Source organism: Astatotilapia calliptera, chromosome 16 (genome assembly GCF_964374335.1).
Source record: "Astatotilapia calliptera chromosome 16, fAstCal68.1, whole genome shotgun sequence".
In the NCBI taxonomy this organism is placed as follows: domain Eukaryota; kingdom Metazoa; phylum Chordata; class Actinopteri; order Cichliformes; family Cichlidae; genus Astatotilapia; species Astatotilapia calliptera.
The window spans coordinates 13233601-13261423 of NC_137437.1; the positions used below are offsets into that span (position 1 = coordinate 13233601).

At 38.9% G+C, this 27823-nt stretch overlaps 4 protein-coding genes and 1 long non-coding RNA gene across 9 annotated transcripts; all 5 read right to left on the bottom strand.

Annotated features, from left to right (window-relative positions):
• Positions 1 to 432: 432 nt before the first annotated feature.
• Positions 433 to 3785, bottom strand: p2ry8 (P2Y receptor family member 8). 2 transcript variants are annotated; one of them, XM_026145539.2, is made up of 3 exons: positions 3650 to 3785; positions 1710 to 2023; positions 433 to 1366 (listed from the first exon to the last, which is right to left on the bottom strand). In XM_026145539.2, exons 2-3 carry the CDS (start codon positions 1994 to 1996, stop codon positions 667 to 669), a joined length of 987 nt encoding a protein of 328 aa, XP_026001324.1. In that variant the 5' UTR covers positions 1997 to 2023; positions 3650 to 3785; the 3' UTR covers positions 433 to 666. The 2 variants fall into 2 exon arrangements, with proteins under 2 accessions (XP_026001324.1, XP_080146448.1); XM_080290322.1 differs by lacking the exon at positions 3650 to 3785 and having other exon boundaries at positions 1710 to 2142.
• Positions 3786 to 4780: 995 nt separating this feature from the next.
• upf3a (UPF3A regulator of nonsense mediated mRNA decay) lies at positions 4781 to 10038 on the bottom strand. Of its 2 annotated transcripts, none has more exons than XM_026145536.2 (10): positions 9842 to 10038; positions 9035 to 9141; positions 8838 to 8944; positions 8507 to 8605; positions 8240 to 8350; positions 8087 to 8142; positions 7850 to 8008; positions 7613 to 7746; positions 6939 to 7239; positions 4781 to 6083 (listed from the first exon to the last, which is right to left on the bottom strand). In XM_026145536.2, the coding sequence occupies exons 1-10, from the start codon at positions 9980 to 9982 to the stop codon at positions 5895 to 5897; spliced, it is 1404 nt and encodes a 467-aa protein (XP_026001321.1). In that variant the 5' UTR covers positions 9983 to 10038; the 3' UTR covers positions 4781 to 5894. The 2 variants fall into 2 exon arrangements, with proteins under 2 accessions (XP_026001321.1, XP_026001322.1); XM_026145537.2 differs by having other exon boundaries at positions 6951 to 7239; positions 9842 to 10037.
• Positions 10039 to 10352: 314 nt separating this feature from the next.
• On the bottom strand, positions 10353 to 11134 carry LOC145420914 (uncharacterized). Its single transcript, XR_013902136.1, has 2 exons — positions 10832 to 11134; positions 10353 to 10628 (listed from the first exon to the last, which is right to left on the bottom strand). It is a non-coding gene; the product is annotated as an uncharacterized LOC145420914 (long non-coding RNA).
• Positions 11135 to 11724: 590 nt separating this feature from the next.
• cdc16 (cell division cycle 16 homolog (S. cerevisiae)) lies at positions 11725 to 21758 on the bottom strand. 2 transcript variants are annotated; one of them, XM_026145472.2, is made up of 18 exons: positions 21552 to 21758; positions 21311 to 21365; positions 20953 to 21047; positions 20759 to 20797; positions 20495 to 20635; positions 18103 to 18262; positions 17899 to 17993; positions 17412 to 17545; positions 17127 to 17206; positions 16983 to 17032; positions 16826 to 16899; positions 16585 to 16710; positions 15878 to 16030; positions 14357 to 14420; positions 14196 to 14257; positions 13779 to 13914; positions 12985 to 13075; positions 11725 to 12556 (listed from the first exon to the last, which is right to left on the bottom strand). In XM_026145472.2, exons 1-18 carry the CDS (start codon positions 21597 to 21599, stop codon positions 12303 to 12305), a joined length of 1857 nt encoding a protein of 618 aa, XP_026001257.1. In that variant the 5' UTR covers positions 21600 to 21758; the 3' UTR covers positions 11725 to 12302. The 2 variants fall into 2 exon arrangements, with proteins under 2 accessions (XP_026001257.1, XP_026001256.1); XM_026145471.2 differs by having other exon boundaries at positions 20953 to 21050.
• A 158-nt stretch (positions 21759 to 21916) lies between these two features.
• cfap97d2 (CFAP97 domain containing 2) lies at positions 21917 to 27761 on the bottom strand. Of its 2 annotated transcripts, none has more exons than XM_080290323.1 (6): positions 27635 to 27761; positions 23568 to 23670; positions 23272 to 23352; positions 22932 to 23050; positions 22657 to 22840; positions 21917 to 22527 (listed from the first exon to the last, which is right to left on the bottom strand). In XM_080290323.1, exons 2-6 carry the CDS (start codon positions 23580 to 23582, stop codon positions 22378 to 22380), a joined length of 549 nt encoding a protein of 182 aa, XP_080146449.1. In that variant the 5' UTR covers positions 23583 to 23670; positions 27635 to 27761; the 3' UTR covers positions 21917 to 22377. The 2 variants fall into 2 exon arrangements, with proteins under 2 accessions (XP_080146449.1, XP_026001492.2); XM_026145707.2 differs by lacking the exon at positions 27635 to 27761 and adding an exon at positions 24470 to 24623.
• Between the last annotated feature and the right edge of the window lie 62 nt (positions 27762 to 27823).

Genomic DNA, 27823 nt, shown 5'->3' on the forward strand with positions numbered 1-27823 from the left:
ACTGTTAAATGAATGTTTGTTAAAATATAGATATATACATATAAACTACATCATTAAAACTACCTGCATAAGATTGTGTAGATCCCTATCAGTCAGCCAAACCACTTCTGATGCAGTGGCACAAGGACAAGGGACCCCTGGGGTGTCCTGTGGGTTGTGGCACCAGGCTTTTGCCAGAAACTCTTTGTGCCCGAGTGATTGTGGGGGTCTGTCTTTTGTGGATTGGGATTATTCCAGCTCATGATCAGATTTCTGTCTGGCTTGGAAAATCCACTTAACAAATCCTGCATTTGTTAAAGTCAGATCAGAAATAATAAGGGGAAACAGGGTTTTCCACCTATGACAAATGTGCTTTGTAATGAGGTGATGGATTCTTTAAAATAAATAGAAAGCTAATGCAGGGATGATAACTAGTTACCCAAGACACACAGCTGCTCTTCATGTTCATTTATTCTGTTATACACACACACAAAGAAAAAACAAACAAAAAAACCCCAACTGGCACAAATGATTTTGAGATTTGACTCAAGACAAAGAGCTTCTCTGACTCAGAGTAACCCGCTCTGACTTCCTTTCTGAAGTCTTTCTTCCCCTTTGACCCATTCTCGCTCTATGCTGTGGTGATTGTGGTTTCAAAAACACCTTTCTCTGTGCTCATTCTTGACCTCACTGCGCAGAGTACAAAGTCTCTTTATTTTCCATCTTCATTGAATCTCCACTGCTCAAACTCTGCAGATGTATTATCTCTCTCAGCTTTTGTCTGAAGTCCTTACATGCAAAGTAGTAAATGAATGGGTCGAGGCAGCTATTTAGACAGCTGAAGCACAGAGACAGCTTGTAGGCTGTGTAGATAGACTTCTTATAGTAGAGTCTCAGCACGCTATGTATCAGCAGGAGGATGTTGTTTGGACCAAAGCAGAATGTGAAGACTAAGAGAACAATGACTGCCAGACGGATTGCTCTCTTTTTCTGGGATGTCTTTGAATCACTGGCCAGCTTGCGTATGACACTGATGTAGCAGAATGATGTCACACAGAACGGAAAGAGAAAGAGAACGAAGACCATGCTGAAGAGGAAGGCTGCCCAGGCCGCCATGGATGGAAGCATTTCTGTCTTCAGTATATCAAAACAGGTTGTAATGTTAAGCTGAGGAACGCGATAGGTCAGGTCTGTCGTCATCAGTGGATACAGAGTGCTCAGGACCAAACCCCACATGACGAAGCAGCTGATAAAAGCGATCAGTCTCTTCTTCCTGATCCGCCTGAACAGCATGGGCCTGACAATGCCCAGATAGCGGTCGATACCGATGGCCATCATTGTAAGGATGGAGCAGTACATATTGGAGTAGAAAACGAGGGTCACAAAACTGTAAATGGGAAGAAAGAAAAAACGTTTTCTGTTTAATTGCTGGCTGAAGTAAAAAAATAATCAGTAACAGGTTCAGGAAAATGAAGTGAATCTCGACTACACTTTCGTATATTTTCTATTTAAAGATGTGACTACTTTCACTGTCATAGCATCAAGACTGTCACGCTCTGTCTCCCTTGAAATATCTGTATAAAATCAGTGTAATAGAAGAAAAGCTGTGGCACATGTATATATATACCTTGATATATCTATATAACTTTGTTGTCTTCAACGCAAGTTTTTTCTGCAGATTAATCAATAATCCCCCTGTCCCATTAATGTCCGAGTTTAATAAAAAGTACCTGCACATGTTTGGTCCCAGATTCCATTGATATCCTTGGAGCTGGTAGGAGATCTGAAAGGGCAGAGCAGCACCGAGAGCCATGTCGGTAAGGGTAAGATTTATCATGAAGATGATGGAAGGAGACTTGGGAGAGGTACGGAAGAGGAGAAGCCACATGGACAAGCCATTTCCCACCAAGTTAATGCCGGTGATGAATATGTACAAAATAGAGATAGAGATGGCGGCGCCAGAATTCTGCAGAAAGTTTATCGTGGCGTTGTCTAGTTTGCTGGAATTCACCTTCATGTTTGAAAGCGAGCGGTCTCTCGTCACCTGTGTGCAAGGGTTCAGAAAAGCCTTGTGAGGTTCACAGAAGACAAGTCAGTTTTTTCACAATATACTGGTGGAAGTAAAGAAATGTTATTTACACTCTAAAAATATATATGTTGGATTTACCTAAACAAGCATGCACACCAATCGCTTAATAAAAAAAGAAATAAAAAATCAAGCAGCTGAAAGTAGCCTCTAATATTACAATGGCAAGTCAGAAATCTTTTTTTAATTTTGAGTGTGAAATATTTACATTTGAGTAAGTCATGTAAATTTAATGTACCCGGCCAAAGTAACCAAGCTTAATTAATGACTCCATTTCACCATTCCTTTGTGCTGTACCCTGTTTGGTTACATGATAACAGCTTTTTGTTAACATCTGAACAGCAGCCATGGATGAGCACACCGAATGGATAAACACCGACACTGCTCTCGCCCACACAAGCATTGGAAACCACATCACTTGTTCCCAACAATGAAAGTGTAAACACAATCTTAACTCAAATGAAAATCACAGCACAACTAAAAAAAGAGAAAAGAAATAAATCAGTGCAGAACTGTCCTGGTGACAAAAGTGTCAAAATCAACTAAACTTAACACTAGTGTAACATTGCATACACAATTTAAAGTACAGTTGGAGGGATTGTTTGCACTGACAGCTTGCAGCACATCTTGATGTCCTGCATTTCTCATACATCAATATAAATGACTGAGGGAAGAAAAAAACCCTCTCATCCTGTCTGAAGTGCTGTTACAAACAGTATTTTGCTGCAGAAACACGAATGATTGATCTCAAGGTGTGAAACAAATACCTTTGCCCTTATTCCAGGAATCTATTTCTGTGTTGATGTTCGCGTGCGAGCAGCACATGTGTCGGGTGGAGTTTTCACACAGGAAAAAGGTATGCATGATTTGTGGTGCAGAGTGCCAACTGTTGCTATGGCTTATTTTTTTCAATCTTGTGAAATGCTCTGGGGAGCTGATTTGTAACCTGTAGCAAACAATATCCTTAAAAGGCTTAAAACCGTAAACTGAAACTGCGAGACGATGAACGCTACAGCAAAAGCAGTGAATACAAGCACTTTTTCCTCACGCGCCATGGCCCGCATGGCAATCGTGGTGAACAAAGTTACCACATTACAAAGAAAGGTGAAATCTACAGACCACCAACTTTGAGTCATTGAAAGTTTCTTTCAGTTTTAAGCCATGGGAATTACGTTATTACTTCATCGCTGTTACTGTTAGTGACGACAACACCATTTTGGTAACTTACCCTTTTTCATTTCCTGAAAACTATTTCACATACCACTATAAAGGCACATTTTTACTAATGTGTTCTTCAGAATTATATTTTAACATTACATAAACTCACTCACATTGCCTCTCATGAAATTTGTTCAAACTGTTGTCGCCTCAACGCTGTCGTAATCGTTTCCTTTTTTAACTTTTAACTAAAGCACATGTATTTTAAAAAAAAACAAAACAAAACATCATGTTGAATCTACTATTAGTGAAAAGGTAAAAATGAATACAAACCATCTAAAATAATAACAATAACAACTGGGCTCGTCTTTATTCAGTAACACACTGGGAAATAATGCGTATTGTATACAAGAGCTGAGAACTCACCTTTGCGAACACACGCTGAAGCCACAAGTTGGCATCTGAGTGTCAGTTATAGATGGGTTACAGATATTGTGACTAAGGAAGGCTGCTGAGGAAATGGGGGTTTGAACTTACGGTGCCAGAATCGCAGGAAATGGATCATGTGACAATCTTTATCCTACCAACTGCACTAACGGCCACCCATTAGATTCAGTCTTGGAAATTACTTGCAACAAGGCAGACATGTGTGACTCACCTCAAGCTTATGAGCACACGTTTACTTGCCACGTTCCCCCACATGCTCGTCTTATTCCTTCCCATGTTCGCCATAATAACTTCAGCTATGGCGCTCCTGTGTAATCGGTTATTTAGTAAAACATTGTGTGACCGAACTCTACTGAGAGCTTCTAAGAAATGAGACTGGAAATGTAAAAACCCACTATGTTTGTGTACAGATTTATAGTAAACTTCTTAAAGTCTTTGGGAGTTCCCAGAGTGTCATAGTGTCTCTTTCGCTTTTGCTCATTAAGTGAGATTATAAAGAAGAGAGAAGGCATAAAGTAAAACCTGTGACATGTATGCCAGTGTGTGGCGAGGAGGAGGAGGGGGGATAAATTTGAACAAAAACTGAGCAAAAATAACAAAGTTTAAGGACTAAAGACTATAAAGAGGGATCGTGAGAGAGTTTTTAGGTCTGAGGAAATACCAACTGCCACCTTCAACACCTATATGAAAGTGTGAACATATACCCACGAATGTGATATTACAGTTGTTAAGAGTCTTGTGAGTGAGAATGCATGTTTTTCGCACGTTCATGAGAATTATAGTGTGTACATGTGTGCTCTTATTCTGCTGGTTTCCTGTTGATTATGATACTTCTGCTTTATCTGGGGGAAAGATGACAAACTGTGTCTGTGAGGATATTCTGAAGAAAGAGCAAAAACAAAATGCATGAGCAACTTTTCTTCAATGTCACTTGCGACCCAGCCTTCAACAGTCTCACTTCACCAACTTTACTCTTCCTGCAACGACCGAATACCAACTATATTCATATGCAAACAGTAATGACTCATAACTAGCAACTGTTAATGCATATTATGCACAGGTAAATCTGGCTTCACCCAAACTGTTAGACAACCACACTAACAGAAAAAATTAACGGTTTAGTCTTTTTATTTTATCACACTTATGGAAAATTAAAGCAACAACAAAATGATCCAAGAGGTATTACATGTTTAAACACTGTCAGTTTCCATGTTGGGACACGTGCAAAAACAAAAACAAAAATATAAGGCTTTTTAAATGAATATTTGTAGCTTCCCCATTACATTTAGTTGATGGCTTTATTAGAAAACCATGCAAAGAGCATAAAAAATTAATAGTGGTCACCCATTGGTGCCATACTTTGCAATTTTACATAATTTATTTCTAGGAAATACTTTATAGAAATGTAGAGAATGTGTTCTTCCTGGCTCCTGGGTGATCAAGTACAAAGCTTGGCTCACACGCAAAAACAGGATCTCTGTTGTAGAGACAGAGACGCCTGAAAAATAGGATGGACCAAATTTAAGACACGCAAGTAAAATGGAACATTTCCCCTCATTCGCTCGCTTTTACACACAACAACACACACAAAATTTCCTGCCTGGCATTGTTTACATCCATTTTCTATACGTTCTAGTTGCAATATTCTTAGTTTACATAAAATCTATAAGAGCATTATAAAATATACATGATCTGAGAACTATAGAGGATGCAGAGGATGAGGCAATGGTCTCACAAGTAAACTACTGATGGATGCTGCCAATTAGCTGCCTCCCACAGGGATCACACTTCAATATTATCACTACACAGAATGACACATAACTGGCTCAAGTGCTGATGAAGTTGAAAGTAGCTAGCAGAGCAGTTTCAGTAGCAGCTATAGCGCCAATCTCTGAATGAGAACACAGGAAGAGCAGGGCATAAAACAAAAAAAGATTTGTTTCACTGTTGTGCTATCATTCTGGTATTCTTTCCTCCAAGTCTTCATGCTCGAGCAGGCAAAAAAACCCCAAAACAGAATCCTGACCAACACCCAAATCTCTGAATTTCATCACACCTAACACACAGAAAAATTACTACTAGGCTGCTTTTGAAGTGATTTTTCTTTCTCAGCGGGGTATATTCATCTTGAAAGCTCAGTGATAACCAGTCGAATCTGTCACCACCAACTTAGGTGAAGGATGAATAATTAACTCGTTTTTACCCCTTAAAGCGTCCACACTGCTCACTGCTCATCTTTACTTTTCTCAAAACCTTTCTCCAGCCCCGTTGCCATGGTCGCAACCTCATAACAGTGCTCCGTCCTGGATTCAGGCGAGTGGCCCACAGGGATGCAGTCGTAGCCTTTGCCTGCCGAGCTCATGCGCTTCCGGTTGCGTGCACCTGGCTGATAGAGCTGCATGGCTGGACGGTCCTGCAGGGAGAAAAGAGCGCAGGGACATGGGAGATACGCTATATAGTAGCAACTTGATTACACTGAGCCTACCTACTATGTGTGGTTACTTGCAATTTGTGATTACAATAGTGCACACTATGGGTGATTGCAGTAACTATCTCCAAGGTTAAATACCATTCATTCAATTTCTAAAAGGGATCTGCTTATTCATACACAACAAAGCAAGTTCACAGTTCTTTTGGGTGAAACTGCTGCATATAAAGCTCTACTGAAGTGTGTGAATGTGTGTGTGAATGGGTGGATGACTAGATATGTAAAGCGCTTTGGGGTCCTTAGGGACTAGTAAAGCGCTATATAAATACAGGCCATTTACCATTTACTGAAGTATTTTGTGATTCCAGTGGGAGTTGCACAGAATCTGGTAAATTGCTTCAAATAATAGGGTATTAAAAATTGTTATTTTGGGGGTTGAAAACCGTGTGGCTGAAAAAGAACAAAAGCAAACAAAAATAAGTAGTGAATTTACAGCTGCTGGCATCATCTCTGCTTGAAGCCTGAGGCTACACTAACTGACACCTAGCTCTAAACACAAATGAAGCTGTGAAACTGACAGCCTTCAAACAACAGTGTGGGTTTCACAGGTCTGAGAGTCTGGCAGGAGCAAAAAAAAAAAGTTGAAAAACCCACTGATGATATCTTTGTTTATGATGCATTTAATAGTGTTTTCACAGGCCTGCTTGGAAGAAACATAAGCTGGCCTACTATCAGATGGAGACAGTCACACATAAATCAATATCTGAAACAAGTCTACACAGATGAACAAATTAGTGATGAAACAATCAGCGATCGCCTTCTCCCCATTCTCATGCTCACCTTCTCGCTCACCTTGTTTCGGAGGCGTTCCTTCCTGTTACCCAGGTCCTCTCTCTCCTCCTTTCCTATCTTGTCTCCACTGTCAGGACAGTAGGAATAGCCATGATGGTGTCCTTCTTTCTTTGCTCGGTCCTGGCAGTAGCCCTTCCCCCATTTGGTCTCATCCTTCCGCCGCATGAACTTGTCAAACTCATAGTGATGCCTCTGTCGTTTCCTCTCTTCATCTTTCCCACGGTGATCCTTATCTCTCTGCCTGCGCCCATGCTGTTCTCGCTGCTCCTTGTCACTCTCAGGCTGACCTCTAGTGGTCAGAATATAGATTGCAGAAACACCAGGTTAGACACCAGGATGCTAGTTGCAAAAGATTTGCATTATAAGACATCATGGAAGGTTTTTAAAAGTATTTTTTGGTTTTTCTGCAATACAATTTGTAATTATTAACTGTATATTAATGCTACAAAGATCAATGATTGTCCTTTAGAATACATAAAATATTGCGGCTAATATGTTATGTTAAATGCAATCAAAATATTTACGGTATTGATTTATGTTTTGGTACATATATATGTCTGAAAACTGTCCATAGGGGTGCCGTATTTTAACTAGTAGTGATCTAATTCTGTCAGCCAAAATCAAAACCAGTCAACATGTCTGAATGATTTCACAGTCCTTACTTGTCTTTGGGGTCCTTTGACTTTATTTGTCCTCCAGTTTTCTCCCATTTGCCTCTGTCTGTCTCTCCAGTGTCACTCTTGTCCTTCATTCGGTCTGAATCCACATCATCATCCCGGTCACTTTTCTTAAGGAGCTGAAGGAGCACAAATAATACAGAAAAAACTCCATGTCTACACGCCACTGCATGATCTAAACAACAATGGTTATTTAATGAGATTTTTATGCTGACTGGCTACCTTAATTTTAATGTCTTTGTCAGACAATTTCTTCTGCTTTTCTGCCTCTTTTCGCTTGCGTCTCTCCTCCTCCCGCCGCTTTCTCTTTTCCTCCTCCCTTTGCCGCTTCTTTTCAAGCTCTCTTCTTCTTCTCTCCTCTCTCTTCTCCTCTCTTATTCTCTGTCGAGGAAGATGGGACAGCTTGAAATAGATGTTTCACATTTCAAAAACACTTTGGAGATAGCTTCGCCTTCCTACCTGTTTCTCAATTTTCTTATTTTTGATGTACTCCAGCAGCGGTGTCGTCCGTTTGGCTAAAATCAAGAAACAATAGAATCAGTTAATCAATATATAAAAATCTGTGGTACGCTATTAGTAGGCAGATGGACACATGAAGATATTTTACTGTACCTATGAGCTCTCTGGTCTTGGCCTCTATCTCTCCTAGCAGTGTCTCAGGGTTGGCCATAGACTTCTCCTCGTCACAGGAGTAATTCTCCAAGAACCGCTTATATTCTGGATCTGACCCAGAATGGAACAGATACTAAATTAACAAGTTCTGACCTAAATGTGTCCTATTTAAACACTTTTGATTCTCTGAACATCCTAAACCCATGTAAGAATGACAAACTGTATTTAGGACAGCTTTAGAGCAGGACAGACTCTAATGTATTTTACCTTCTTCAATGCTCCCAGCTTTGGCATCTTTTTTCTTTAGCTTCTTCTTCGAAATCTTTTGAAAGGGAGCAAACTCTACGACTGCAGGATACTCTTGGCCTGAATAAATATTGAAACAGAAAGCAGCCCATCACTGACAGACTAGCTATCAGATAGTAACAATGGCAACAAAAGTTTTAAAGTGACCTCTTTGCCCATAAAGATTATCCTGTAACCGTAAAGCAAACATGCTTTTATTTGCATTTAACATAGCAGGATAATGTGGCCCTATGTGCCAACAGTGATGCAGTGACAATAAAGTTAAAAGGTGTTAAAAGCAGGCAAGAAGTACCTTTGTTGTCTATGAAGACATAGCCATCAAATCGGTCCCTAAACAGCAGGATATCCTCAGGGTTTTTAAAATTGATATACGCTCTGGAGAACAGGTGGGGGTACAGACTGTGAAGAGAAAATAGCATCCCAAAATTTCATAATTACATTTGTAAGAAAACAGAACTTTTAATCACCTAGTTCAGAAAATATTGATACCTTTGATCTGCTGGGAAAAACTCAAAGTAGTCATAAGATGGAAGTGGACTCAATTGCTCTTCTAGCTGCTCCTTTGACAGGTTGGGTGGGAGCCTTCGAATCACCACCTATAAGCATGTTTGCATGTTTGTTATTTTTATTTAACATTTGTTTTACACAGAAATACAGTAAGATAAATAAATCCATCAACTTTACAAAGGCACAACATATACATACCCCAAAAACCCCCTCCATATAAACTCATGTTGTTCAAAACTTGACACCAAAGAGCTACTTGAGGCAAATGCGCAGTCATTGAAACTATGAAAATATTAACTCAACAAAGAATTTAAACAGGCTCAAACACGATATAGCGATGTAATAAAACATTAGCAGTGATGGGAGCCAACACACTAAACAATTACTGAGTGTCTGCTGCAGCAATTCTTACATTCAAAGAACACGGGAATGATATTAAGGCCTAAAAGTGGGGTTACTGGGCATGCATGCTGAAAACAAGAAGTGTATCGGAGACAGTTTTGAGAATCGCCAGCAGTCGTATTCTGCATTCCGTTGAACGTTACATGGGAATGTCATCATAAAATACCAACGTGAAGAGTCGTTACATGAAATGAAATCAGACTTAAACGTGACATGTAAGCTGAGAGGAGGCTGTAAGTGGGTGAATCCACGGGATCGTCGTGAATCCACTGCCTCAAACTCTCGTCGCTGTCCGCGGTGCTGAAACGATCCCTCCGCGTCTCCTCCATGACGGCCCCCCCAAGCAGCGTAAACAATGCGACACGGTTCAAAAGCTCAGCTACCCACCTTTGTAAACACCTCTTTCTTCTCTTCTTTCTGCTTAGGGTTGCCGGAAGTGTTTTCCTGCTCTCTTGGGATGTCCCTAAACTGTATCTCGACGACGCTTTTCTCCTTGCCCACGGTCATCTGGTCCTTTTCAGACCGCATCTCTCTCCATCTCCCTTCTCTTCGCCCGCGTTAAGCCACCGAGTGCTCGCGAGAATACGGTGATGTCGCGAGCGGACAGAGGCTGGAAAAGACAGCTTTGATATCCCGAAGGCCGAAAGAACAGGCGGCAAACTATTTAATCAACAAACATTGTTATCGCTTTTATAGCCTTTTTGGAGTCTCTCTCTCTGTTTTTAAGCGGTTTTATGGTATGAAGTTTACGTAGTTTCCCTGTATGGAGCTGTTGTTCTAGCTTGGTCAACAACTGAAAGAAAAGAAAAGAAAATTTAAAAACTAAAATAAAAAAAAGCAAAACAACTAAAATAATAGAAATAAACAATTTTATAAATAAACAAGGGAAACTATCCACTTGGTTGAAAAACGCATTTATTTAGTTTAAGCATCCACAACGGTCTTTAATCAGTACCGAAAAGTACGTAAGAAACAGTTCTTGCAATAATTACACACTCCCACTCACGCAGTGTGTATGTAACTCTATAAGACAGGCTCTTTCGGTGTCACTGTGAGGATCCCGAGGTGGGCTTCATGTCGCACTGACTCGCAGACGATGAGCTGCCCGCAAAACTCCACGATTCATGGCAGGAAGACTGGCTCGCTGACCGCCCGTGGATGTCTCGACAGGGAACTGCAAAAAGGTCAACAAAGCCATCTCTTCACATCGGACTCGGCATGGATGTGCACACGGCAAACTGGCGAATTTGTCCACAGTGGAATAAACCTCACACTTTTTCAAACCTATTTTTATAAACAAGTACTTTTATTCTTTCCAAGTACAAACAAGTTTTTTTCTTTAACTCAGCACTGAACTTAGGTTGGCAGCACACTCACTACTTAGGAAGGTTTCCTTGCTGCTTCTGGTCTCTGCACACAGCCGAGGTCCCTCTGGTGTCGACTCTGAGCTCTTCATGCTGGGGACAAAAGTGGAGCAGGTGTCCAAGTCCCGGCAGACCTTATCGTGGGTGTAAATGCCGGTTGACTTAGTTGGAGTGCAGCCCATCTCTCCACGCTCTCCATTGAACAGAAGGACCCCACGGTAAATAGCACAACCCTATCTGTCCTGTGGCTCTCAGAGAAGCGATGGAGACAAGTTCGGTGTTTTCACTCGAGCTCAGAGATCCCACCCCTCTCCTTAACTGGAATAAGACACGTGAGTGGCTGCTCAATGCTGCAGGTTAGTTCAATGCTGTTGATCTGCAGCAGATTCCTGCCTTTCCAATCAGCTTTTTAAAAGTTTTAAACACTTCTCACCCACAATGGTTTTTGTTTTTTTTTATTCCACAGAGCTAAATATATATATGGAGAAAACAAAAGCTGTTGCTTTTTAGAGAAGTTACTAGAAAAACAAGCCAAATGTTTCCTACTTCTAATTTTGTGATACCAGGTTTCATTTTGTCCCTACTGTTTGCAAACACCACCATTCTCAGCTGTGAATGACGAGGTGTCAAAAACCACACAATAAAATGTGTTTTGTTCCTTCAAATCTCTCTGTTTAGTGGTTCAGTTGAACACATTTATGAGCAAACAAATTTTCGTGTTAAGTTGCAAAGAACTCTTTCAACCACCAAACGTATAATCTACAACATTTCAGCTTTGACAACTTAGTAAACAAATGTGTAGAAAAAGAAAAATATTTAAAAACTTCTCATTATTATTCACCGAACCAACTGTGTTTAGTAGATTTTTGAAATCAATAGTAATAATTAAAAAAAGAAATGATTAGGTGTTATTCAACATTTCTTTATTTCAAGATAAATGCATTGTTTCTTGAAAGAATAATCAAAACGCTTTCCCCCACCAAAAACGGCTTGTTGTTAGCTGGCTCTTTATTCAAGTTGAAAATCCACAGGTTAAGCATTGGGGGTGGGGGCGCTGCCACAGGAACTGTAGTCTTTAATTTATGACGTGAGGCGTGTGGCTTCTTTCCCCTATTCATTCAAGTGTCATAGGAACACATGATCCCAGTGTCTTAACCCAAGGTCCAGTGCTGTGCCTTTGCTAGGCCACGTACTAAGCACCTTAACCAAGGTATTCCCCTTTTAAAGTGCATTCATGCAAACATAATATGCAATACAGCAGGTGCCGTATCAGATTTAATCTATACTTACTCATGTTAATAATGTTCACAACTGCCTCTTCTGTGTTTTGCTGCTTAGAGAAACAACAATACTATGCACAAGACGGGGAAACCTCAGGAAGCCTTTGGTAAAGAGCAGGTGCTAAGGTTTTGTGTTGTCCTTGGGCATGGATATGTGAACCTATGCCACCCTGTTGCCACGACAGTTCCACCTCGTGGCAGAGATCACGTGCTGGTGTCTGATAGGGTGTCTAACATCACGTCGCTCTCGTACATGTCACACTCCAGGGTTAACGAGAGCCGAAGCGGCGTCTCCAGCATCATCTTGTCCTGATTTGGGATAGGCGTTTCCAAAGACATGATGCTAGTGTCTTCCAATCTCGGAGTGGCTAGAAGGTCATCAGGCTCTGAGGTGTTCAGCATCTTCATCAGCGCTGGAGTGTTCAAGTTGCCTCGCACCTTATCGTTGATGTCTGTGCCTTAGCAGAAACAAACAGGAAGACTTCATTTTCTGAGGCAGATATCACTCATGTAATTACAATTACGCAGACTTAAAAGGACAGTTAAAGCCCAAATCTATTTTTTTATAATTACCCCTTTAGTCTATAGTGCTATTAATATATTGCTGCAGATAGCTTTGGATTTCAGTGGAGAATATTAGAGAAGATTATGCTTTTCCTGAGAAAGTCTTTTTGCAACCACAGCTAGCCTCCAGACCCTTTTATTGTCTATGGTGGCATCACAAATACAAGGTTCCTAAGAAGGTGCCTAATCTCACACAAAGGAAATACCCTTTTAGATAATAAAAAAAGGTGACTATGAATATTTTTTACAGCTAAATTCTTTAACAATTTACTTTATATGAGACATAAGAAATGTGAAAATACTTTCCAAAATTGAAACCAACCTATATATGCATCAGTGTCACCGATGTACATCTCGATACAGTGGCCAAGCATCGTCACAGAGAAAGTGTCATCCCTTTTCAGTCCCAGTGCCTGCCAAAGAAAGACAAAAACCCCCCAACAAACTACTTTAACCCTTTTTTTAAAAATGATAAAAACAGATTGTTTTGACTATGTTTTATGTGCTAATAATACAATTATGTGATTTTAATGGCTGCTAGTATTCTGGACAGCACCCTCAACAACAAATAAAGAATTAAAATGAACGTTTCAAGAGCTAAAATAAGAATTAAAACCAAACATTGATCAAAGTCATGCATTATATCTGTGGCTTAAAAACCCCCAAAACAAAGTCACTGCTAAATCAAAAATACCTCTCTGCATTGGGCAATATTATATTTTTTAAGATGCAACTATAATATAGCTACTTTATCTTATTAACTTGTGATAGAAGTCAAATTTTTGGAGCCAAGTCATTTTATATTTTAAGTGAACCTGTACGATATCTAGACGGTGTATAGTTTATGTCAGATTATTCTTGTGTACTTTTTTTTTGGTGTACGTGTTTGGTTAACTAAAAAAAAAATAAAATAAAATCTCATAGGCTATACATTATTCCTTCTTTCCTACTAAAAATGCTACCTAAAATACCAGTAACACAGTAATCTTATGAGAGATTCATTTTAGTAACTTTGTTTCAGACTGTTAAGAACCCACAGGAACTCCAACTCCCTGTGAGTGCCTCTTACTAAAAGACAAACAAGGAACAAAACCAACGGATCCCTTTAAAGTTTACCGTGTGGAAGTAGTCAATAGCACTTTCAAAGTCACCCATGAGGCTGTGCACGTATCCTATCGCAGCATAGGTGGAGGCGTGCTGAGGGATCAACACCAGAGCTTGACGGTGGTACTCCAGAGCCTGGTCGTACTTTCTAAGGAAACAAACACAGCAACATGCAAAGCTGTTACTCACTGAGTGAGCCAAACATCATCAGCAGGCTTTACATGTCATAAATAGTGCATTTAAAACGATTACAAAACTTTCCATTTCTATGTTTGCTGATGGAATAACAACAGCTATATAATTTTCCAATTTATATGTAGCGAAATTAATCAGTAACTATAAAATCAACTTTGAGCGTATCATGTACCATGGCAATGAGACATAACACAGTCTGCAAATACAGTCTTGATGTAATTAAGTAGTACTTACTTCAGTTTCCGACATACATGACCTAAGTTGTTTAACAGAGGCTCCCACTTGTCCACAGTAACCTTTAATTAAAAAAACAAAATTACAAAAATATTGCAAAGACTTAAGTTTTCAAGACATGGATCACATTGATGGTATCAGTTAAAACAATCAGCTGTTACCTCATTCCCTATGGCTTTGATCTTCTCCAGTGCATCAAGAAACAACTTCTCTGCTGTCTTCCAGCTGAAACAGAAAAAATGTTCTTAGAAAGCAACTAAATAACTGTCTGCAATCTGTGTACTAACACATGACAACAGTGCACTCTATACATTAGGATTTACTCAAATTTGCAACATCTCTTAGATCTCTTACATGATTCCTACACTGTACTTAAATACCAAGACTGTATAAAAACCAAGATTACATAAATGCAAACACACGTTATGCAACGACTTCCTCAGATGGCTACTTGAGGCTGGTTCCAAAATTGTTGTCACGGTCCAGTGATTTCCAACATTACAGTTGAAACTCGCATGTTTACAGAACAAAAGGTCACAAAAAGCAATTTGTCCATAAACTCCCCCTTCATGACAACTGTACATGATTTAGACAACTTCAATGAACTAAAGCTTAAAATAATGCATAATTAAATGATATCTGTGTATGTGTGTACGTGTACACTTGGGTGCTCACAAAGGCAGCAAAACTTGGTAACTAGCTGCTAAATTTACCTCATTTAATTATCTGCTTGTTAAGTGACGCACCAAAACCTGCTTACGGGGCCAAGCTCCTACTCTGTTCATTAAGGCTGTCGTCCTTTAAATGTGCTGTAATGCTTTACATCTTTGTTTAATTTAATATAAACACCCTCTAAAAATAAGCTCTGATCATTGTCGGCTATTCATGTGCATCACATTTTTAGGCTGTTTGAATGGGTAGATTAAGCTGAGGTTTAGCAATTTTCCAAAGGAAGTAATGCAAAACACGCACAGAAATGTTGATGTCTAACCTCGTGCTGTGGATGGATCATTACAGATGTTCTGTTGACTGGAGTTTGTTTTAAGCGTCTTTACCTGCCCTATGATTGCATTTTCTTTGCCCACCGGGAAACCTCACATTAAGTTTTATTGAAGTAGAAAAAGTTAATGTTCATCCTCCATCACTACTTTGCTAATGTGTTTTTAATATCCTAATTAGCTACATAGCTTTGTAGCTAGCTACCACCTAGATCAACTTCAATGTACAAACATTGCTGTTGTTTAGTTTTCTGTCTTCATTCAAGTCTGAAGTGATACCAGAACAGCACATTTGAGCTTTTTAGAAATCACTCAATCAGAACATGGTATAATCATCTTCAGGTGGAAACTGCTGAGCTAATTTTGTAACTGTTAAACTTCTTAAATCCTCTTTTTCATAGATGCTTGGGTGGTTAAGCTCTACTGTAACACCCAGAAGAGCAGCCACACTGATCATTTTATTTAAGATGAAAGAATTTGGGCCATTTTTAACTCTCGTTCATACCACAGTGTTTGTTTGAATTTGTAAACCGAAGCAGAGCTGCAGACCAACAGGAGACATGAGCGTAATTACACCCATCCATTCTATACAGTTTATGATACCAATATCCATTTGCTGATGACAACATTTATCCTAAATGTGTCCAACAAAAAGTTTAAGGGTGTTTGTGCCGTCATACTCACTCTCCATTTTGAAATGCAACCACTGCCACTTCATGAATGACAAATGGGTCCTCTGGAGCAATGCTAAGAGCCTGGCTGAAAAAACGTTCTGCTAACTTGGAGTTGTTGGTTAATCCATACTCCAACCCAATGTAGAGCATGGGCAAGTGACACCTGTGTAACAGAGTACAGGAAACAGGAAAGCTGAATCTATCCTCATCTCATGTTTTACAAGCACGTCAATGCACACAGAATACTCAACAATAACATGACCTGACTTTTACATGTGACAGTATGTTGTGTTTCTTAGTCACCATTATAGTCTAGAAAGATTCAAGGAGTCAAAAGCATGCACTTAAGCATGAATGTAAAGCAGGAATGTCACAATGACCCCAAAACAACACCACAAACACACAAATAAAAGGTTGCAAAAATGGCTGCAGACATTTAAGCCAATATTTTTTTCTTGTCAATAGCAGGAAATGCTTTTATACTCGTGGCTCTCAGCATGTAATCTGGCAAAAATACAGCAAAAATATATGTATGTTCAACACAACCTGGATGGCATTATGCTTGGATACTGCTGAGGTTTTTAAAGGACATGATAGAAACATTTGACTCTTTTGTAATTAAAGTTTTAACAAAATTCTTTACCAACCGCAGCTATATACAGACAAACATTTTACATGCGTATGGATCATTCTCTGACACATCAATCATCAACCTACCCTTTCATCAGCTGAGCAGCAGTGAAGTAGGCAGCCATGGCTTGGTCATGCTCACTCTCCACCGCAAAGGAATGCCCATAGGCAATCCATGCAGGACCGTAAGTCCTCTCCAAAGTGGTGGCTTTGCTTAAGGAGATGTACAACAGCAAATATGTTTGAGAGACCAGAACATAAACTGTCAGTAACTTTTTTTTTTTGTAACAAAAAGGATGGATTTCTCTTTAAGAGGCAACATAAATACCTGAGGTATCGTCGAGCATGTTCGTTTTTATGGCCAACCATGAGATAGTAGCAACCCACAGCAAACCAAGACACCTGGTTAAAAGGTTTTTAGTTATCAGCAAAATAATTGGGGGAAAAAAATGTATAACAGATCAAATAATGAAAAAAAAACTTACTGGGTTGTTGGGATATAAGTCTACAAGTTTGTGTGAGAGGTAAAACAACTCTGCACGGACAAAAACAAAACAAAAACATTAAACTGATATTCAGGGGAACCAAACTAAACATGCTGTATGAATAAACCCGTGTATATATTTTACCATTTGCTTTTCCAAGCTCCACCAGTGTTCCTATGTGGACTGGCAAACAGCTGGCGTGGAAGGGGTCTTTAACCATTACCCTGTAATCAAAACAGGTGTACTTCAGGTACATCACCAAAATCAGAAGTCACAAAAAATGTATTTGCTAGTCATTCATAAATCTAAATGTATACAAATATAATCTAGCGTAGTTAAAGAGCAAAATCTACAGCTAGATTTCATTTTCTTAGATTCTACAGTGGCACTAAGTCTGCTACTACTAAATGAAAACCCTGGGACACCTACATTGATGTGAGTTTGTAGCACATCTTGAAATCACAGTTATAATAATGCCTTTCAGCAAGAGACACGACGACATCCAAGTTGTCCTGAAGACCATTGACCATCTCTGGCACCACTAAATCACTGGGCTTGTTATACTGCAGAGGAAAGCAGAGAGAGCATGTGTCAAATTCATGTCTGTGAAAGCACATAGCAAGGTTAAAATGTGAGATGGTGTGAAAACAGACAAAACCATCACACAGCAACAACAGACAACAGTCACTCTACACACTCATGCTTATAATAACTGCATAGAGATCATTTTTCTATAATTTGTTATCAGCAATGGCAAACCAGTGAGCTGATATCACAAAAAATATCCTTAATCATAAATTCACTGTTAGCGTTGGGCCTTTGGTTGCAATCCTTGAAAAGAGGGGGAAAAAATACCCCCAACTTTATAAATTCACAGTTAAAATCCAGTTGTTAAACTAAATGCATAACCCCTTACCTTCTTTAATTTATTCTCAAAAAGGAAGTGTAACAGCTCCTCTTCCTCCTCAGTACACTGTTGACTCAGAGGAAGGGAGTCGAGGAACTCCTTCTCTGTTGAAAGATGAAAACGTACAGCGTTGTTATAAACTACTGGAATTATTATGGCATTAATGTGCACAAAATGGAATTCTTAGTGCACACGCTGGCCACAGAGTCTCACCTTCCTGTGCAGTCAACATGTGGTGGGACGTTAAAAGGTCAAAGGCTTCAAAGCAGTACACATCCAGTTTCAAGGCCTCTTTGTAGCTGGAGGTGGCCAGTGGTCTGTTATCCATGGCATCATAGATCTTACCCCGCAGGAGGCAGATGGAGCTGCTGATCTGAAATATTTCATTGGGAGCAAAGATGAATAGAAAGAAAGGTTGAGTCTATGACACTGGACATAAATTCATAGAGTGTTAATACTCCATACACAACAACACTGGACAGCATTTTGAGATAATTCTCACATCCTGAAGGAAAGAACAATTTATGCTATTTCTCTACAAACAGAATTTGTGTGGATTGCACAGGGACATAACTCACTGGTACAAAGGATCCTTCATGCCTCAATACGTGTTTGAAGACCTTGATCATTCTTAATTTGTTTGAAGTGTGGGTGCTTATTGAGGAACTTGAGCATAGGTAACTGGTTTTTAAAATAGATTATAGAATTCACTAATCTCAAGTCCAAAGGAGGAGAGTTACAGAGTCTGGGGGACATTGTTTGTGCTAAAATGTTTCAACCCTTCCCGAACGCTTGTTTCACTGCACATGAAAATGGTTTTCGCTAAAGGTGGAAACAGAAAATGTGGTTCACAAAAGGTACAAATATACTATTAAGTATAACCTAGCTGTGTAGACATAAGAGAAGATACTATCAGCTGGTGATGTGCAAACCAAAAGTGAGCAAATGACTCAACTGAGCACCGCTCGCTGCACTCACTAGTTGTACTCAATAACACAGGAAGAGCAAACGATGAATGGAAATGGAAGATGTTTACATGGTAGGAAAGAAGAGCAACCCAAGATACACCATCGCAGATAGAAAATATTTCTCAGTTTCAGTTCCTGGAGAGTTACAAGGCTCGATTATGTTTGTTAAATTAAATTGTTAAGCAGTTATTTCACTTTTACTTAAACTGGATATGAAACTCTACATGTATTAAGGTAATTTCCACCATGGAGCCCTGCTCTAATTGACTGTCACAAATCTAACACTGTCTGTGAAGCTGGAATTACAAAAAATAAGTGTTTTAAGTTAAAAGTGACTGTTTTTAGAGCATGTCTAGCACCATCTCGTCCAGTACAGACTGTGACTTCACTAGGTTGATTGCTGCTAACAGACTAAAATTAGTTCATATTAGCTAAATAGTGACAGAAACAATATCACAGTGGAAAAAAAGAAAGCTAAAACTAAAAAGCAGTCTCAGGGTGTCATTTTTATATGGCCCCTGGCTGAAAGAATTAGTTTCATGTTAAAAAACCAAAGCTATACTGCCTACTGTCACTCTGTGTCTCTTAAGCATCAAATGGTTTCTCGTTGTTGGTTAGTTGTTAAATACTTTTGTAAATGATGTCTGTGCGAAGGAGAGTGTGCTTGAGTCAGGTGCTCCAGCAGTTTAACAGACTGACAAGCTGAGCTGAAGTTGACGCCGTCTCCTCTGTATTCAATTTTCCCTCGTGAGGTCATGTGAAAAGACCACGCCAGCTGGCAGAGCATGTCCAAAGGATGCAATCAGCACTATTTTATACAATAATCTAACACTCAGTTATCTCAACGTTAAGTGTCTTTTTCTAAGCATACCCAAACAGGTTACAATATAACTGGTTACTACATGTGATCAGGCCACAAACATAACACTAAGTCAGTATTGTAGAATATTGTCCGCAGCTAAAAAGTAAGGGGCTTTACGAAAATTCCTAAAGTCCTCAACAAGATCAACTATCTTCTTACTGTTATGTATGTTTGTATGCACCTCCATCTCCTCCCTAACAGGTGGGCCAATCTGAATGAAAGTTTGCAAGAACATCGTCACACATACAGCAATTAACTACACTAAGCGGTGCAAGACCAAAGCCAAGAAGATTATGAGGGATCTCTCCCATCCCAACAATGGACTCTTCTCACTGTTGAGGTCTGGGAAGCGCTTCTGCTCCCTTAAGGCCAAAACAGAGAGAATGATGAGGAGCTTCTTCCTCTTACTCTCTGTCATTACTACACATCAGTAACTGTTTATTCCACTGTATACTAGTGGTGCAACGGATCAAAAGTCTCACGGTTTGGACCGGATCATGTTTTTTTCGTCACAGATCGGATCAAGTTTCAGATCCAGCAGAAAAAAAAAAGAAGAAAAAATTTAACTCGTCATTTACTTATTTAAGTATTTTTTGCCTATTAAAAACATTCAACTCAAGACTCATTCCACGCAATTATATAAAAACAAATTAAGGTGCAATATAGGGCAGTACAGGGCTTTCTATCTACAACTCCGCTGTGATATAATGAGCGGTCAAATCATTTAAAAATATAACTCATTAAACATACACACCACATGGCAACCCAGACTTACAGAAGCAGGGGACATGTCCCAATCCTTGGTTGATTCTGATGTCTCATTGTCTTCCTTTCCACTCCTGTCCAAAAGCTTTTTGCTTGCTGGCTCTTCTGCATCTAAGATATCCAAGGCCTGCTGGAACTCTTTGGCAGCATACTAGAAAAAGCAGAAACAAATAAGAAGCATTAAAAATGACAGATCTAATCGATTATCTGCAATTTAGAAGATTGCAGAAAAGGCTATAACAACTGGCATGTTGTGCATCTTCCATTTACTTACATGACACCTTGCAGCAAGATACTGACAAGCTCCGTACAGCTGTTAAAGAGAAGACAAGAGATGTTTAAAACTTTGGTCTGACATTATGCTGCTGACTTTTTTATGACAAACAGTTTAACTCTAACACACACCACCCCCGTACTAAACACGGTTATAAAGGCAATCACCCACTTTTCAACACTCACGCAACGCACCTTGTCAAGTTTACGTGAACGGAGGGCATGGGAGGCTCTGTGGTACTGTGAGGTCAGATAAAGGCACTGAGCAAGCCAGTAAATATCCTGGGGATCTTCTGTATGTAAACAAAGTCGATAGGGTTATCAGTTTTAGAGGTTAGGAAGTTATCGCTGGCAGGTTTCACACCAATGAAGATGTGCTAGGATGCTAATCTGTTATCCGCCCAGACCGCTAGTAAAACTTTCTTTCAGCTGCAACGTAACAGGAAAACGTAACCACTTCCCATGAAGCACCACACACACCATCATTAGTTTTGCTGACAGGTTAAGTAATGCTACTCTAACAGACAGATTAGAACTACCGTAATTTGCTCACCGTGAGAGAGAGATGCTATCTTGTCGGCCCAAAATAGAGCACTCTGGTACTGTTGCTGTAAACAAACACACAAAGGCACCGCATCAGTCTCCAAAATATATGTCAAGCTGCTCACTGGCTGTTATTTGTTAAAGAGGAAAACAGCAAGAGTTCGTTACCACTGACACCAAACGTGCTAAAAAAAAAAAAAAAAAAAAAGCTAGCGTAAGCTAGCAACACAGAAACTAATATTTTTTCCTACCTGATCGATGTATTGCCGCACTCGCTTTCTGAGTCTGTCGAGGTTCATTTTGACTTTTTAAAAGTGGACTGTCAAAAGTTCTGACTATCACAAGTGTGTCATTCTAAGAAGCAGAGGAAGCAATGCACTAAAACACTACGTGAGATCTCGCTAGCTGCGTAAAATCAAACCCGCGGCTTCTTTCTGCAATGAGTGCTCCGCTAAACCGTTCCGTAAGGAAACTACGTCGTGATAGAAAGTTCCACGTTGACGCTCCTGGCCCCCGGGCCGCCTAACCTAACAACAACAACAACAACAACAACAACAACAACAACAACAACAACAACAACAACAACAACAACAACAACAACAACAACAACAATATATGTTATTTCAGTGTATTTCCCCTGTTTTTATTTGTCATCACATTAACAACAGTGAAGACAGATACAACAGGAACACCTTTCATCTTACAGCAGTTAAATAAACACAATACATGCATAACAAATAGAATAAATCGGCAGAATGGTATAGGGATAAAAGAGAAATACATTTTAAACACTAATGACTAAACAAATATCTTAATAATGTAAGAAGTATTCTGAAAGTAAAAATATAATAGAATGAAGTCAGGATAAAATGAAATACAAATAAAGTAACAATATGAAAAAAGGAAAAAGAAAACTGCATTTAAAATTGCTTACCTAATCACAGAATAACAAATACTGCATTAACATTTTTCCTGTTTTTATTTTTAGGTTTATTAGGAGTCCTTGGCATTTTTAAATACATCAAAAACATGTGACTTGTCAATAGAATGACTGCTTTAATTGATTTCTTTTGAATTTTAGGGTGTATCTTGTGATTTCTTTCTTTCATTCCTTTTCTCATTTGTTTTAAAGGTATCTGTGTTCCTGTATCCTCTTCCTTGTTGCTCGTTTTTCTTCTTTTGCTTTGCACCACATTTCCTGCTTACCTTGCTGCTTTTTTCTTGTCCCTAGCAGTGACACATGAGATCAGGTGTTCACATTTTTATCTGATTTGTACATATAGTGTGAAACAAAAGCATATAGAGCATAGAAGTTAAGGAATGCAATGCAGCTTTAAGGAAGAAAGAAAAGGACACCTTTTGCTGATTTTCTCTGTCATGAGGATAGTGACTAATTCTTTCCATCACTTCGGTAGTTTTGAGCCAATCCTCGTGCCAAGCCCTCACATAGAAAGGTTTGCACTGGCTCAGTTTAAGCTGGATCCTTTGATTCTCTTGGGCAATTCTGAGCATTTCCAGCTGCTGATTTTTGTTCCCAGGGCTATATTGAAGAAAAAGAAAGCACAATTAAGCCGCCTTATTTCTTTGAAAACCCTATTGTTCTGACACCGTTATTACGAAACTTAACTGACCTTTTCTTTTCATAGAAATTCCAGTTGTCGACTCTTCCAGGTGTGCTCATAATATGTGATATATTCTCTCTAAGCCTATTGTTTTCTCTCTGAATCTCCAGCATCCTCAGCGATTCAGTCTTAATTCAACAAAATGTGATTAGAAACAGTCACATTTACAGGAGGTTATTCTAACTACATGTATGTAAAAACTGTGTTTTAGTCACTCTAAAACATTGTTATTACATTGGATCACTTCAGGCTTCACAATACTTTATTCTACACTGACTGGAGGTAAAAATAATTTTGTGATTCTAATTATTCATTTAAATTTCTTATGTTTTCTCACTCAAAGGACAACCTTGTGATTCTTCTGCTTGGGAGTGAGGTGACTATATGTCTTTGGTGGTCCCGTGTTTACCACTGGATTTGCTGTCATCACCTTGGGGGAAAAAACCACATACATGTCTGTCTGAGGCGGTAAACCGTGATTATCCTGACTTTAAAACAACTGTATAAAACAAAAAGGTAGATTCGTTTGTGACAAAACCCCCCCCAAACAACCTAAGGTCAAGACATTTAGAATATGGGCAAACAGGGAAAATGATGACAAATGTTTTTTAAAAAAATGTAAAAATCAAAGACTTTTCTCTTAACTCTTTTTCTGTGCATGTCGTATGCAGCCTGGTCCAATTTCTCCTGCAGGTATTTGCTTGCAGTGGGAAACAGGGGCACTGCTAAGGGATGCAGCGACAGCTTCCTGTAAAGAGAAAACAGAAAAAAAGCTGCAAAAAACCAAGCCCTTTACACTCAGCAGAAAACAGTTTCACACATTTTAATGATACAATGAAAATGAAGAAAACTATAACAAATAAAATCCACATGGGGATTGTTTTAAAATTGCTCAAGATTATTTAAAATAGAATCAGAATCAGAATACTTTATTAATCCCTGGGGAAATTATGTGGGTTATGGTTGCTCCAGTCCAGTAACATTAAGAAAAACAAAAGCAAAAACAAAAACAGACTAAACTATTAGCAATACAATATATTAAGATACAATGAATAGCACAATATAAGGAATAGCACAATAAAAGTATGGGCAAATTATGCAAGAATAACAAGCTCTGGGATGCCCTGTCCAGATCAGGGGTGCTTCTTTTTTCTAGTACCTATAACTTGGCCATCTCCATGTCTCTTATACACCTGCTCTATGTGGCAGGTATGTGTTTCTGTTTCATGGACTGTATGTTTATTTATGAGTGCTTTAGATTAACTTATTTGTATCCAGTTTCAGCCATGTAAACGAAGTGAATCCCCCCAAAGGTTCACGGTCCCTGGAAAGTTTCTGCAGTGGAAAATAGGCTCATGCAAAGAGGACAGCTTTGCCGAATAAATAAAGCAGTAGGGCCTATGTAGAGATGGGACTTTTTTCCCTAAATTGTCCAGCATCTCTTAATCCAAATAAACGACGGACAGTTTGTTAACAGGGTGCATCAACAGTTGGCGCGTACGCCAATAAATCAATTAGCGTAAATACCCTCGGGCTCCCTGCCTCACCTTGCAGTCTGTGGTTGCCCTGCTTCCTTGGTTTCTTTACTCATCTTTCCGAGAGTACGCTGAACCGTCCGCGCGGACTAAAGCTCAGAAAACTGCAGTGTGTTTCGTGCCAGTCATACACGGTTGCCATGACAGCAGAGCGAGAGAGCGGAGATGAATGGTTTCAAACGATGCGCCTGTTTGGTTTGTTCCACACAGAGAAACACATACAGCCACAGAGATAGGCTAATTAGCGAGCAGACTGTGGAGCGAGTGGCTGTAAAATGAGCCGCTGTGTGAAGACGCATTTACACATAGTTCAAAGCTGAAAATGAGGAAAATGAGCTAGAACATAAACTGCTTTTATTTATTTATTTTTTAGTTTAGTTTACTTTTACAAAGTAAAACAAATAACACTTACTGTGTCTGGCTAGACATTATGTCCACTAATCACTTTGATCTCTTCATCTTTTAGAGCATCAGTGGAATTAATTTAACCAAATGTAGAATGAATTTATAAGCTGTAAGGACACAGTATACAGTATCTTTTGTATTTTAAGTACATACGGTCAATAACAGTGGAAAACTTACACCAGTGCCACTTAAACTAACACTAGTGCAAACTTAGTTTATACACAAAACAAGAAATGACATTGTTAGATTTTGCCTGGTCATGAGGAAAAATGAGGAAAGTTAATTATTGTGAAACCTTTAACTTAAATTAGAAATACAAAGCATTACACTTCTATACTGTGGTATCACGTTGGATTATTTCAATGTGTTTATAAAGTATTATGTGTATCATCCGGGAAATAAAAGACAGAAAGAGGAAATCAGAGTTGTTGAATGAAACCTATTCTAGTGATTTGACTCTATGAATGAATATACATGCAACACTTCCCCCTACTGACAGGAACTGGCTACGACGACTTTTGACACACATGGCATTTTTACTTTTAAGCATTCAAATTTCACGCTAGAAGGAACAACAACAACAACAAAAAAGCACTGATGAAAAAATGGTCACGTCACCGTTTTTTCACACCCTTATAAGCTGTTATAAATGTTGTCATTAAGATAACAATTAGCCAGAAAAATAAACTGTAACATTCACTTCACACATATTTCAAACCTGTAAATACTCATAAGCAAACTGTTCTTCAAGTACAGGTTTAATGAGAATATTGCACAATCACAAAGCTGTCGTAGACGTTAGCAGCTGATGTCGATCTGTCACGGCTACAGGCCTCATGTCTGGCATTTCCCCACAGATGCCCTCAGAGGTGAATTAATTGGCCCTCCTTCCATCTCCCAGCGTAGTCTTGCCTCAGTGCGTGGGAAGCACTCTCATGAATGAATTATATGCAATAAAACATTTCCAGTCCACTTTGTTATTTTGTTGTATAAGAGGAGACGTGTTGATGGGACAGATGGAGAATACCAAGATGGAAAAAAATCATGTTACATGCCTCTAGATCTCTTCCATCCTATTTTTGTTTTGTTTTTACACTTTTGTGTTTTTTGTTGAACAGTTAAACTGAGATATTTGTAAAATGTTTCTAGGCCTTTGAATATGTGTGATTATAGCATGGGCAAATGTCTGTGACCAATTTTGAATTGATTTGAATACTAAGCCCTTCAGGACCGATGACGTTTTGAAGGCATTCTTGTGCAGTTTATTTATGAATTTATTGAAATGTTCTGACTAAAACCCAAATTCCATTTCTCATGCAGACTGCAGGCGACATTTGGACATAAAACTCAGACCTTTCCAGGGACTGTTGCAGAAACTTTACAAATAGAGTTTCTGCTGTTTCTGCTGCACAGTGTTTAACTTTGTCCAAATAAAAATTTGACATGTTATCAAAATGCTTATAAGAACATAGAGCCTTCTACTTTCAGACTGTTGTGTACACTTTCTGCCAAAGACTTTCCCAGATTTTAATACTGTGTTTACATTCACTGGCTTGGTATGATTATATTAGCATACTAATATACTATATTGAACTATATGATTAATCAATTTGAAGAAAGCTTTCGAGTCCTAATAGGACATGGAGAAAAGGACAATGTTGTTGAGCTTTTGGTAGCTTAAACAGTGGCTTTTATGTGTAAACAGTTTTAGAAGATTTGATTTTTAGGCTGCAGTTGTCAGATTTAAGGTTGGACTTTTGGATTTGACTGGAATATTCATTTGTATTTATGAGTTGGGGTTTTTTTGCCAGAATTTTAAGTAGGTGGATCAAAAATAACTTTGATTAATTGCATTGTTTCATTTGATTAATCATTTATTAAAAAACAACCACAAAAGAACCCCAACAAAACAAAAGCAAGAGCCACTTTGAGAACATAAACTGCTGCCAAGGCAGCTCACCATCCATCCATCCATCCATCCATCCATCCATCCATCCATCCATCCATCCATCCATCCATCCATCCATCCATCCATCCATCCATCCTCTTCTGTTGGTGGAATAATATTTTGTTTTTGTACATGCTCTTCATCTTTGTTAGTTTTTTAACAAGTTTGCATTTGTTTTTATTGCACTACAAAGTGCAGGATTTTGTTTTCCCTGTTGAAATGCATTTTGAAATACTTGACATAATTTTGAATATAATTATTTTGTATTATTTGTCATTTATACAGTTTGTCTTACTCTTGACAATACTTTCTTTATAGATGTATATCGCATCTTAAGGTCACCGCATGGTTCGAAAGATAGAAGACATTTTAAAGTTTGAAAGTTTGACCTTTTTTGACCTTGAAAAAGACGACAGAGGCCCAAACTAAATTTAGAATCCCCCCTTTTCCTTCCCTGTATGCTGAAAACATTATCAGCACAAACAACTGCAGTTTGAATATATAGCTCTATATAGCCTTGTTATCCCTTTGACCTTCAGAATAATCTACTGGCCTTGAGAGAGAGGTCAGAGGTCAAACATGACATAATATTTTAATCTCTATGCAAAACTTTCTACATGTTGCCAAGACATGCAACACACAAACACTACTAAAAATATAACCTCCGTCACAGAGTTAACAAAACAAAAAGTTTATAATAATCTTAGATCTAGAACAATGAAAATAAATAGTTACACCTAAGTCATCTAGTTATGACGTCAAAATCGTGGAAAAAAAGGAAATAAGAGAAGGCACACAGTGCTTCTCATAGGCTTTGTTAGTACCTCAAGTGATTCAGAAAAGCGATAATGATGCAGTGAAGCTTGTTTTCAGGTCTTGATCAGAACGGCAGTGGATGCTAACAGTTCCAGGAACTCCCAGAGGTGGATCTTCCATTGCACTGCTGTGGGAATAGGTGTTGAGAGAAACTGCCTCTTTGGGACTGGGGACGCACAGTAACAGAAGAAAATCAT

What these genes read in the sequence shown, in the direction of transcription:
- p2ry8 (XM_026145539.2), bottom strand. Translation starts at nt 1,996, where the DNA reads ATGAAGGTGAATTCCAGCAAACTAGACAACGCCACGATAAACTTTCTG. An exon ending in CTGGGACCAAACATGTGCAG is followed by an intron (nt 1,367 to 1,709) that starts GTACTTTTTATT and finishes TCCCATTTACAG; the next exon opens with TTTTGTGACCCTCGTTTTCT.
- upf3a (XM_026145536.2), bottom strand. Translation starts at nt 9,982, where the DNA reads ATGCGGTCTGAAAAGGACCAGATGACCGTGGGCAAGGAGAAAAGCGTC. An exon ending in CAAGACCAGAGAGCTCATAG is followed by an intron (nt 8,143 to 8,239) that starts GTACAGTAAAAT and finishes TCTTGATTTTAG; the next exon opens with CCAAACGGACGACACCGCTG. An exon ending in TCAAAGGACCCCAAAGACAA is followed by an intron (nt 7,240 to 7,612) that starts GTAAGGACTGTG and finishes TCTGACCACTAG; the next exon opens with AGGTCAGCCTGAGAGTGACA.
- cdc16 (XM_026145471.2), bottom strand. Translation starts at nt 21,599, where the DNA reads ATGAACCTCGACAGACTCAGAAAGCGAGTGCGGCAATACATCGATCAG. An exon ending in GATAGCATCTCTCTCTCACG is followed by an intron (nt 21,051 to 21,310) that starts GTGAGCAAATTA and finishes GTTTACATACAG; the next exon opens with AAGATCCCCAGGATATTTAC. An exon ending in CATGTTGACTGCACAGGAAG is followed by an intron (nt 17,994 to 18,102) that starts GTGAGACTCTGT and finishes ATCTTTCAACAG; the next exon opens with AGAAGGAGTTCCTCGACTCC.
- cfap97d2 (XM_026145707.2), bottom strand. Translation starts at nt 24,513, where the DNA reads ATGAGTAAAGAAACCAAGGAAGCAGGGCAACCACAGACTGCAAG. An exon ending in GGGCAACCACAGACTGCAAG is followed by an intron (nt 23,671 to 24,469) that starts GTGAGGCAGGGA and finishes TTCTCTTTACAG; the next exon opens with GAAGCTGTCGCTGCATCCCT. An exon ending in ACAGAGAAAATCAGCAAAAG is followed by an intron (nt 22,528 to 22,656) that starts GTGTCCTTTTCT and finishes TGTCACTGCTAG; the next exon opens with GGACAAGAAAAAAGCAGCAA.